The sequence below is a fragment of the Triturus cristatus genome, chromosome 8 (genome assembly GCF_964204655.1).
Source record: "Triturus cristatus chromosome 8, aTriCri1.1, whole genome shotgun sequence".
Classification (NCBI taxonomy): Eukaryota; Metazoa; Chordata; class Amphibia; order Caudata; family Salamandridae; genus Triturus; species Triturus cristatus.
The window spans coordinates 885,869,147-885,881,881 of NC_140591.1; the positions used below are offsets into that span (position 1 = coordinate 885,869,147).

The 12,735-nt window shown below is 46.5% G+C and overlaps 1 protein-coding gene across 2 annotated transcripts in view; it reads left to right on the forward strand.

Moving 5' to 3' along the window:
- The window catches only part of LOC146805219 (pyruvate dehydrogenase (acetyl-transferring) kinase isozyme 3, mitochondrial), a 1,482,095-nt gene that overhangs the window by 1,211,386 nt on the left and 257,974 nt on the right, over window positions 1-12,735 (forward strand). For both annotated transcript variants that reach the window (XM_085622419.1, XM_085622420.1), the window contains exon 9: window positions 11,551-11,661. In XM_085622419.1, the coding sequence (XP_085478545.1) occupies window positions 11,551-11,661 (111 nt within the window). The remainder of the gene's footprint in view (window positions 1-11,550; window positions 11,662-12,735) is intronic.

A 12,735-nucleotide genomic window follows, 5' to 3' on the forward strand; every position in this document is an offset into this window, starting at 1 on the left:
TAACCTGGGCCACTGATTGTGCGGCCGCAGCAGTTTTCGCATAATTATAGGTTAGCCTAATTTGCCGCATAATCCATTATCTGCTGCATAATCTGCAGATTTTTTTTTTAAGTGTTTGTAGCTCAAACTGTTGCCGCAAAATTGAAGGCCTTTTGCAAAGGTTGACTAGTCACCTTTCTGTTGCTTATTGCTATATTTGGGGTTTAAACTGGTGCAAATGAGGTGTATCCAATGCCCAGACAGTGTTAACAAGTGTAAAATGTGCAAAGTAACGAAGTAATACTTTAAAAAAAAAAATGTTATTACGCAGCAGACTTTGCCTTTTCTTGCTGCATAATTCGATGAAGCTTGTCACGTAATTGAGCCCTCTCCTGCCGCTTAATTCCAGTGTAACTGGCATTAACCCAGGAGTGGCACTTGTACACTTCTAAAACTCACCGCTCCTCATCCCTGTAGCTAAGATATTACACCGCCCTCCTTGTGTGCACTACGCATGCGCAACAGAGTACCTAAACTAGGATTCTGTTGTTCAGCTGCATTAAAACACATTGGCATATCCACCAGAGCAATTTGGAGTACTAATGTCAGTGCTTTAGATGGTCAGGTGCTCAGTGCACTGAGTACCTCTTCTTTCATTTGCAAAGGAGAGTGCCTGCACTCTTCAGCAGGGGCGCAATGCTTTCAATAGGAGAGGAACCGCAGACAAGTACTCCGTCTTACCGAGTGCCTACACTTCTATCTTGGAATTTCATGCAGTGTACAGTAGCGCACATGTAGTACTCTAATGTGGGCTCTAACGAGTCTTTGTGAATGGGCCCAAACATCTACACTGTTAAAATTCAGGAAATATTTCTAAACAATCAGCAGAGATATAAAGGGCTGTGTTCTCTGCACTTTTACTAAAAGGGGGTTGGAAGGTGTGGGGTGAATCACATTGGCACCAGAGAGTACATAAGGCAGTAATGCTTTAGTACCACTTGCGTACTCATAAATGCGTCCCTGAGTCTCCCGAACACATTACATCTAGATTGGGACTACCTTGCCAGTGTTTCGTAAATGTAAACAAAGTCTGTGTGAGCAGATGCCTCTGTTTCCTCACAGGAACCAGTGATTTTTAAAATTCTGTTTTGTTTTGCTCTTTATAGTTCTTGGGTATAAGTCAGTCAGTCAGAAAAACTTTATTTCGGCTGTCAGCCATAAAAGTTCATAAACACACAAAAAACATAAAACTTATAGAATAAATACAAGGGAACTAGTACATAATTGAAAATGTATGTATAAAGACATACAAACATGGTCTAAAAAAGGCACTAAGTTTAGGATGGATAGTATCACAAAGTTTACCTTAATGTAATAGTAAACGTCTCCTGGTTAACCACATTGAAAATAGGAATTTAGCAATCACCGTGACAAATAGGGGAGAAGAGTCATACTTCAGCAGCCTGAACAAATCTCTATAGTTCCTAACCCCCATGTTTTTTGCCAACTGGATCATCCATTTTCGACGGGGGATTTTCTAGGCTGCGCAGAAGAATATAACATGAACCTCTGGTTCTTCTTGATCACCACACCCAGGGCAGGTTTGGCTACTGGAATCAACCCACTTATTCGTTCTTGCAAATAGCGGGAGGGAGCCATGCCTGAATTGTATATATAATTTCTTGGCAATGACTGGGTGGATCAGATCTAATGCAGGCTCGAAGCTATAGCCATTTTTAACTTCGAGGAATACCGAGGTCAAGTTGGGACTATGCACTGATCTAAAAATCTGAATCAGATTATGACTCCTCGGGTGTGAGCCAAAGCTCTTCTCTCCCTATTGCCCTCAGAGATTTTTTTACAAATGCTAACCAGGGGAATGGCGCCTGATTTTGGGGTAGTCAAGATAGAACTCAGTTCCTCCCAAAATACAGCAAGTTCGGGAGTGCTCCATAGTCGGCGCCAATACATAACCGGTCTTGAAGCGACCATATCAGCAATGGATTGTATACCTAAATCCAACCTAAGCGGCTGCATAGGAGTGCTCATAGGGAGTGCAAGTAATTGTCTAAAAAAAAAGGTTTTCTGACTTGGTTAAGATGTCGACCTTGTTGTGGCCCCATAGTTTCGCACCATAGGCCACCATCCCCCTTGCTTGGGCTTTGTATACCTCTACCAGGGGGCTAATCAACTTTAATGGGCTATTTTTGTACATCTTTATAATTCCCCCAGTTATCTGTGCAAATTTAAGGTTTACCTTTGAAATCTGGGGGCCCCAGTTCATTTTATTATTAAGAGTCAAGCCCTCTTGGGTATAAGGAGAAATGAAAAATTTCCTAGCTATCGTAACGGAAAGTTTCAATTCTATTAAGGACTCGGAGGCGAGGATTATGCCTTCTTTCTTCACTTTATTTATACAGCAGCACAGAAAGAAGTAAATAAAGACTACGTTTCCCATGAACCATAGGGAAAAAAGTAGTCATTTACACTGTGATAACAACCAATCAACGAAAAGCAACAACGTCCAATCAGGGCCTCTCCAGCTCCATATAGTCCTTTGTTAGTGTCCTAATCTTCTCTTTCGGAGCGCGAAGACAGCCAAACCCTCAACTTCAAAAGTCCTGTTTGTGGGTATCCGAACCTGCAACAAACAAGGCAGTATTACCAGGGGAAAAAACCACCCTAGGTATCAAGTAGCGAGGGAAAAGAAAACGGAATAGGTAAACCATTTTAACCATACATTGGAAAAAAATCAAGCACAACATTTTCCAATACAGGTTCCAAAGAAAAACTATACTTACTTCGGTATGGGGAGGGATGTCCTCTGAGAGCATAGGGCGGGATAATCCTCGCCTCCGAGTCCTTAATAGAATTGAAACTTTCCGTTACGATAGCTAGGAAATTTTTCATTTTATGTTAGGACTGGAGGCGAGGATTATGCTTGTTTAAAGCTTGTCCACAACCAGATGAGCCATATTTAGAATTGGCTTGAAGTAAAACCGCTTGAAGGTGGAATCTGAGGACCAGTCCGCCGCATTGAGGATATCCTCCAAGCGGGCACCCAGGCCAAACGCCTTAGACGCCATGGCCCCTCTTGTAGAGTGCGCCCCAAAGAGCCTGAGGCTAATGCCTGCCTCTTGCATCACCCAACGAACCCATCTCGCGATGGTGGACGAGGAAACCGCCTTAAAGGGCTTCTGGAGCGCAATGAGAAGCTGACGCTCACCCGGGGGACGGTAGTCGTCCGTCATTTTCTCGTATGCCTTGAGACAACGGACCACACAAAGTTTCGGAGAATCCGAGAATTCCGGGTACGAGATGACTCTTGTGTGGCATTTTGTACGACGTGAAAGGGTAAATGTCACTCCATCCGGAGTGAACATCCGGCCCGAGATATCAAGAGCGCGCACATCCGACACTCGACGGCAAGACACCAGGCATAGGAGCATTGCAAGTTTTGCTGACAGCTCCTTACGGGATAGAAACCTATTAGGTTGCCATGACAGAAAAAGATTCAAGACTTGATTAACATCCCATAAAGCCGAATACCGAGGCTCCGGCGGCATGGAGAGTCGAATACCTCTGAGGAGTCTGCAAATCAACGGATGCTCTCCCACAGCGGAGCCACCAACCGGGACATGACCCGAAGAGATGGCGGACCTGAAAGTGTTAACAGAGTGATAGGCCAGGCCGTTGGACGCCAAATGCGCCAGAAAGTTCACAACGTGGACCACATCTGCGACCACGGGATCGAGATCCCGTCGCAGACACCAACGGGACCATCTGCTCCACGCAGATCTGTATCTTTTAACGGTGCTATCCGCCCAGGCTTTGGAGATGAGGTCTTCAGCTGTTCGCGAAAGGCCTGGGGCTTGCCATCTGCCCCGGAAATCCTCCATGCCATGAGCCACAGTGAGTTCGTGGACACTAGAGGATGCGGAGTGCCGTACGGATCCTTGAGAAGATCCGGAATCCGGGGGAGTAGGATTGGAAAATCCCAAGAAAGTTCCAGTAGAACCGGAAACCACACTTGAGACCTCCACAGAGGGGTGATGAGAACCAGGTCTGCTAGCTGTCTGCGGACTTGGGCCGTTGTCCGGGTAATCATCGCAAAGGGAGGAAACGCATAGCCGCGATCCATGCTCCAATCTTGGAGAAACGCATCCGTGGCTGCCGCCCGAGGATCGGGCCTCCAGCTGAAAAAACGGGGAAGCTGGTGATCCAAGCGGGACGCAAACAGGTCCACCGTGAAGGGACCCCAAAGCTCGCTGAGCGAGGCAAAAACCGTATGATCCAACTTCCAAAGGCTGGAGTCCCGGAAGTGGCGCGACTGGAAATCCGCCTCCACATTGTCCCGGCCGGGAAGATACTCCGCTGTAACCGACACCTGAGCGTCCAGGCAATACTGCCAGAAGCTCGCCGCTAGGTCTGAGAGAGCTTTCGACTTGGTGCCTCCAAGATGGTTGATATAGCGGACGGCCGACACGTTGTCCATTTTCAAAAGCACACATGACTGTACGGAGTCTTTCGTCCAACACTTTACGGCAAACGAGCCGGCCAGAGGCTCGAGACAATTTATATGTAACTTCTGTTCGTCGGGAGACCACAAGCCTCCCGTGGAAAGATCTCAGCAGCGAGCGCCCCAACCAAGCCTGCTGGCGTCCGACTCGATAACCAAATCTGGAACGGAACCGAAGATCGCTCCTCCGTTCCATGCCTCCATGTGCGTCAGCCACCATTGGATCTCGCTCCGAGCCTCATCGGATAAGCGGATCTTGTGGGAATACGAAAACCCCTTCCGAAGAAAGTATGCCTTGAGGCGCTGAAGGGCCCTGTAGTGGAGCGGACCCGGAAAAATCGCCTGAATAGAAGCTGACAGAAGCCCCACCACACGGGCCAGATGCGCCAGAACCCGACGCAACTCGTGGCGAATCTTTGCAAGTTTTTTGACCGGCAGACTTAGAGTGGAGGCACTGGAGTCGATGACAAACCCCAAAAAGGTAACGGACTGCGCCGGCTGAAGAAGGGACTTTTTCCCATTGATCACAAAACCAAGATCCTGGAGGAGAGTCACTGTCATCTGGAGATGATCCGATAACATACGGGGACAAGGAGCCATCAAAAGGAGGTCGTCGAGATACACGATCAACCTGACCCCACGAGCCCTCAGGAATTCCACCACCGGTTTGAGCACCTTGGTGAAGCACCAGGGTGCGGAAGAGAGCCCGAAAGGGAGAGACGCGAATTCGTAGATCCGATGGCGCCAAGCGAACTGAAGAAACCGGCGATGGGGGAGAAAAATTGGGATTACCAGATACGCGTCCTTCAGATCCAGACGGACCATCCAGTCGTGGGGACGGAGAACATCTCGAAGGAGGTGAATACCCTCCATTTTGAAATGGCGATAGACCAACCATCCGTTGAACTCGCTGAGATTTATGACCGGGCGCTTGCCCCCGTCAGACTTGTCGACCAAAAAGAGATTGCTGAGAAAACCCCGCGGATGGAGCGTTGTGAGGGAGATGGCGTCTTTGCGAAGAAGGGAGGCCACCTCCTCGTCTACCAGCCGTGCGTCGTGAAGCGAAAACTGAATGGGTCGCGGAGGGACCCGTTGCACTGGGTTCCCAAAATACTCTATGTGGAACCCCCTCACTGTCTGAAGAACCCATGCATCACGGGTGATAGATAACCATGCCCCGTAACAACTTGCCAGACGCCCCCCTATGTTTTGTGGGGAAAAAGGGAGAACACTCACCAGAGTTTGTGTTAGACGTTCCTCCCCTGTGTCCTCTGCCTTTGCCGCGGCGTCCTCTTGTGGGGTAGAAATTCCCAAACTTCGACTGGTCTTGGTACTGACCGGAGCCTCTCTGGGTGGTTTGATGATTTTGTCGACCGGTCGAGCGGCCCCTGCCTCGACCGGCCCCTCGAAAAACCCGAGGGAACACTTTCTTAATGGTGGATTGTGCCCTGTCCAATGACGTGAAGGTCTTCACAAATTTGGCCAGCTCTTTGATGAAGGGTTCCCCAAAGAGTCCCCCCTGGGCAATGGCCCCCGCCTCTGAATCCGCCAAGTCGCCAAGTTTGGGGTCGATCTTAATAAGGAGGGACCTATCACCATATCACCACCCGTTGAGCCCAGCCTGATAACGTCTCGGGTGAAATCATAGACCCCGAAGCCTTGGCTTCTTCCGCCATATCCAGAATGTTAGTGGCGGGCCCCAGGACGTCCAAGAGCTTATCTTAGCACACCCTCCACGACCTGTCAATCAATGCCCTTTTTTGGGTCTCTAATAAACTTCTGAAGGAACGTCGACATTCTGGGGTCGATCTCCAGGGTAAGGGCAACCTTGCCCTCGAGGGAAGGGCGGGGGCATTCAGCCCGGAGACAACTGCGAACCTCCTTTTCGAGCGGGCGTCTGATATGTTTCGCGACATACGTAGCGACTTTCTCAGCTGAGACCCAGTCGGAAGCGCGCGGGTGGACAATGTCGTTGCGGTCCAACATGTCTGAAAGAGTTGGAGGCGGTTGTAAATCAGAAGACCCCGAAGGGATCTGAGGAACCTGCGAGGGCCGGGACGGGAGCCAAGACCTGGACGGGCTGGCGTCGGGATCCCCTGAGGGTAATCCTGGGGAGAGAGCCAGGTTAAGAGCGGGAGGATCAACAGAACTTTTACTAGGATGGCTATCAATGAAGGCTTGTCTTAGGCGCTCAAAAGCGTCCACATCTACCCCCTGAGCACAGGGGCGTTTAGGAGGCGGTGGGCCCGGGAGTTCTTGGGAATTAGAAGGGAGAGCAGATCTACGCTCTAGACGCAAGAACGCTTGTTCTATTTTCTGCGTCAGCCTATCCTCCAAAGGGGAAATGGCTTGATCCACTGCCCTATAAATAGAGGTGTCCACAGCTTCATAAAAAGCGTCACCCCATGGCATATCCGCCAGAGGGTCTTCCTCCTCCTCGTGGTAATCCTCATAAAAATCCATCACAGGTGAGGAAAGGGCAAGTGGAACCTTTGCGCTGCAATTCGCAAAAAATATTAACCAAAGCTGGGTGTCAGCTTAGAATATACACGTGGCACCAACCACTATTTTGCTGGGTGACTGGCCCTGAGGGGACAAAAGCTGGCCAAAGTAATTTAAATAGAGTAATTGCAGTAATCTGGGCTGGGGCTGTCCCCAAAAGAAGGCCAAAAGGCCGATACCAGACCTCCCAAGGAGGCGTCAGCACTCAGAGAGCAATCACAGACTCAAATCCCTTATTTCAGCTGCGTGCAGGGAACGAGCGTCTAATTATGCAAAACGGCCCGCGAGCGATATTGACAAGCTTGCGGACCCAGTACAGACCGTTAAAACGGCGTTGTTCCTGAGCCCAGAGCTCCGTGGAGAAAACATTGACAAAACCAGAGACGCGACGCGTCGTGCCACAGCCTCACACGCCCCCAAGCGGCGGGAGGAACGGAGCGCGCCAGCAGCGACCGCGTAGGAGCGAGAGGGAAACCTCTCGGTCCCGCGGTCGGAAATAGCAAACACACGTTAATTAAATTCAAGTAGCAAAATCCTACGAAAGGAAAATCGGCGACCGTGTGGATACACGGAAACACGCTACACTGAAAATAGCTGAAAATCACCACAAGGAAAAAGCAAAAATAAGCAAACTTGCCATGAACATAGCGCATACAAAGCGATTTTTGTACAATATAAGCCTTAAAGGTACACCATTAGCATAACAAAAGTCCCCCCAAACAGTAAAAGACTCTGAGGAGACTTAACTGGCTGCGCAGCAGCGAAGAAAGAGAAGATCAGGACACTAACAAAGGACTATATGGAGCTGGAGAGGCCCTCATTGGACGTTGTTGCTTTTCGTTGATTGGTTGTTATCACAGTGTAAATTACTACTTTTTTCCCTATGGTTCATGGGAAACGTAGTCTTTATTTACTTCTTTCTGTGCTGCTGTATAAATAAAGTGAAGAAAGAAGGCATAATCCTCGCCTCCAGTCCTGACATAGAATTCATGTTTTGTCTTCGGGACTTTGTGTTTTTCACTGAATACCTGGCATGGCAAACAAATAAAAACACCTGACCCAGCCCCACTCCCGACTGGGGAGTGAAGGACAGCTTGAATTCCAGTGCCTGAACCCTGTGCCCCGGTGCAACTGCAGCTGCTGCACTTATGAAAACTCTGCCCCTGATGCCTGGTTCAGGTAATTCCTGGCAAGCTCAACTGTCCCCAAAAGGTAACCCGTTCTAAAAGCATCGGTGAGTGATTTTAACAACGGCGGCTACCGCGCGCTCACCAGCAGGACGCTCGGGGAGCCAGCTCGGAGCAGGTGATTGGACCTCAGGGAGAGCACGCAGCGGGAGAGCACGCAGCTCTAGGCAGTGATCTCATTGGTCATCTTCTGGGGCTCATCTTTGCCACCTAAACCACATGAAGCCCCTTGTGTGCCTGGATAGTTCACACTCTGTGCTAGTGCTCTCTGTATAGTTTGCAGAATCCGAAATTCTTTTATTTTGCAGGGACAATGGTTGCCTATTTTCTATTGTTAGTTAATGTGTGTGTTGACTTCGCTCAGTTTGTTTTCCATGATGATAAGATATATGTTAGTTCACATTACAGCCGGCAAGATGTGTCAATGAATTATGTGCTCGCCGCTGACATGTGCTGATGTCTGGGATTTACGATTTCAGATCCCTATGCAGCCAACTCAGCGTTCTATCCTTCAGAGATCCGTAAATGAGGGGCCATTTATTTCGAAAAAAAAGTTATTTATTTACAGTGCCTAGAAACGGCTGAAGTGTGTCGTAAAACAAGTTCTTATATTCGTTGCTTAAACTTTTTTTTGCTATTTATATTGTGTATAGCTGTCTATAGTATTTGATGGCGATGCCAGTTTATTGTACATGTGGACAATATTGTTCTCGATTTATATTTGCATGCGTTTTTTTTATTCTAGCGACAAAGACTGACCTTCAAAACGTTTTTGCTGATGCTTGTGTATCTTCTGTTTTGAGGTGGTTTTGTATGTTCTTGTTCTGTTGACCGTGGGCCGCGCAGTTTATTAGCTCTGAAAAGTATGTGTGCACATATAAGCACTTCTGCGAGGCGTTGTGCGAAGTGTTTATATTTTGTGGTGATAATATGTGTGCACGTCCTACTCTTTATCTAGTTTTTGGGCTTGTTTTGATGTTGACGGTTATCGGTAGTTTTGGGTATTTGATGATGCGTGTGCACCACATATTTCGAGACGAAGATGTGCAAGTCATTTTTAGGTCTCGGCCTGGCGAAAGCAGCACATGCGCTGCTCTGCCATACAGAGGCCTTTTGGAATCAATACAATTCCAGCGTGCACGCAGGGAGACAAACGAGACAGAGGATATGCACGTGAGGATTGGATGCTTTACTGGCAGCGTGATACACTGGGGACTTTTTTTTTCGCCGCCAGTAAAGGCAGTCCCCGCGTGCACATCATGTATCCGTCCCATGACGGGCCGCACTTGTTATGCAATGTCGCGGCAATACAGACTGGGTGAGGACAGGCCTAACAAATATGGCTCACACATCACTACGTGAGTTACTCTCAAAACTTTGATCATGAAACTAAAATCTCAAAAGTAACCAGAAGAGGAGGGCCCGGGATGTTGCTATATAAGCATCCCAGTCCGCTGTGCCTCCTTTCAGGCCTGATTCGAGCAATGTGGGCGGAGTGCTTTTGGACCCTCCTGCCACGGCCCTGCTGATATGTCCTGTGCATCCGGCCTTACCTTTAATGCTGGATGTGGGGGTGTTCGAAACCGGACCGGAACCATTCCCTGGAAGACACCTCATCAGAATACAGTGACTCACGAGTGGCACTTGACGGGGGCGGGCCTAATTTATGTAATGGTTTAACGACTGTGCATTTCCCCTTTTTGTCGTGCCTTTTCATCCTCCTGTCTCACATTGCCTGATGTAACAGATCACACATGTGGTTGTAGTTTGTTTAGCCTTAAGGTTGATGTGGAGCCGTGAATGTCAACCCAGCCAAATTTAGCCACAAGAAAACAAGTTACGCAGGGCACGAGCCGGGATTCGGGAAGTTTCAATCTGTGTGACATGAAATAGAGACATGTTTGTGGGCATTTATTGTCGGCGTGTCATGTTTGTTTGTTTCCTAGCACAGCAATTGCTCAAACAGTGCAGATAAACTTTGAGTGTTTCAATGTGTCTCCACACAGCACAATTGCACATGCCATTATGTAAATATGGGCATTTAAGTCTCATAGCTGGGTTAGCTTCTCTGGGACCAACCCCCCCACCCCACCTTGCTTTCTGCGTGCATGTCTTCGCATCCTCCAGGGACGATGTGTACTCCGTGTCTGCTGTGGTCAAGATCTGAACATAAACGTAAACCGTGCAACACATCATCATGTTTGAATATGATAAGCTGTCTTCAAAATTAAAAAAGTGTACTTCTGTAACACCAAATAATGTTTTACCTTAGTGGATCGCAATATATTAAGGAATTGACTGGCATATATTAAGCGTGAATATTTTTAAACACGCACTGAGAAATAGTCCTGTTCCCGCCCTAACGCCAATGATATTAGTGAACTAAAGGGCAAGTCTGTGTACCGTATATTTGGCTTCGGTTATTATAGATGGAGCAACATTATAGAATTTTAAAACAAACACGAGAGATGTTTGCACAGCGCGTATCCTAAACCTGCCTATTTGAAGGTGCTCACGTAGATGATAATGCACAAAAGGGAGGCTCGGTGAAGTAGAGTATTTGCTTTGGTCCTTTTTGAGCCTAAACCTAACATTCGTCCTCTTTAGTTACATCGAAAGATAATGCTTTGTCCTTAATTTTTGATGGGCGAGATTAGAGGATGGGTAGGGTCAGAATGGGAAAGAAAATAGGCTGGGTTCCCAAAAAAACGTGGTCTCCATGAAAGAAGCAGACCGCTAAAAAAGGGGCATCAATGAAAAAACAAGCATTAAAAATGCAATAGGTCTCGCCTTTCATTAAGTTAAAGCCATTTGCTTTGCTAGACAATACCATTAGCAAAGCAAATGGCTTTAACTTAATCAAAGGCGAGACCTATAGCATTTTCAATGCTTGTTTTTCTAGTTTCTGGTACGGACGTCTGAACAGATGAAAACTCTGGAAGACCCCAGAAAGGTATTGGGTACTGCTGTAATGTTTTCTTGAAGGTGAGGCCCAGAATTTGCCTCTCCCACAAGGATGACACGTACATTGCTTGCACCCTCGTTTTACAGAGATTCGCCTTGCTTTACCCTCAGCTTTGGCCACTTCGAAAGCCAAAGTCAGTGTAAGGCAACTAGGCGAGACAGTTTATTAGAAGACTTTCCATATTGTTTTTACTGTGTTGTACTTTTAGCGTTGATGTAGTTTCCATCACTCTCACGTACTGGTGTGGTCTAATACCGTCGGTACAGGGAGTGCTCATTAGGGATTGCTTTCATTTTCGCTTTGACACATGCTTGATTTATTTTCTCTATATTCTCCCTATGTGTTACTGCTAGAAACGGAAGTCACTTGGATATTAATTTAATGACTTTTTACTATAGATAAGTGATCGAGGTGGCGGTGTCCCCCTGCGAAAAATAGATCGTTTATTCAACTACATGTACTCAACTGCACCCAGGCCAAGTTTGGCACCATCACGAGCTGCACCTTTGGTAAGAGCGTTTACAAACATTTCTCAGTTGCAGTTATAATCTAACATGTTAATTAACTTGTAAGCTCGTATTCTTTTACATCCATTCACCTAGGCATTGATCTTTTATGGGTCAGCACCTGAAGTTCTATCTAGTAAATATTACAGATGTTCTGCCTTGTAGTAAAGTCGGATTACATTATGTTAACATGTTATTCATTTTTGTTTGCATCTTTGCAAAGTTATAGTTTTAATCGCATCCCCAAAACCAATATGAACAAATGTATTTATTCTTACATAAGTAAATCTTAGGCTAAAGGAATAATGACACATGCGCAGTTTATCAGTCAGATTGACGTTAGTCTATCTAGTTGTGCCCATCCATTTCCAAACTGCTGTAGGGGGTTGGCCAAATATGTTGCTCTACAGGGGTTTTAATTTTAGACTTGTTTCCCGAGGTATTCTTAATGATCTTTAAATAATGAACTTTATTTGTATAGGCTACATTGCTGTTGTTTTTAGACTTTAGAAGCACTGTAACGATTTCTCTACAGCTTCTACAGACAATCCCATAGATAAGTGCACATTTCGGAACTATCTTCTGAAAGTACCCCACATAAAATTTTCTCTCTGTAATTTATACTTCCGCTCATGATCTCGAAGTATGTCCTTAACTTTGCTGCTCCTCTAGTTAAGGCATTAAAGTCTCCTTCATTCTATACTGATCTACATATCAGCAGTGAAGCGTGCTATTGACGTCCATGACTATATTTTACTCACCTGGAGACATTTGGGAGTCAAATCAGTCCACTCATTTCTGATAAGTTGGTGCTCCAGAAAATAATATTTTTAGTTGGGACAGGCCTCGAAGGAGCGTTCATGTAATTTTTAGTACACCAGAAACTAATGTTATATTGTGTTTGTCTCATTTTAAAGCTGACCAACATTTAGAGTCCGATGGTAAAACACCACATAACCACTATTAATTGTTTTCTTCATAACTATTCACAATTGTGCTCCTACAATATGAATTTCAGTTTTAGATCTATTAACTTATGTTGACAGCAAACACTGTTGATTAGAAATGTTGGCCTTT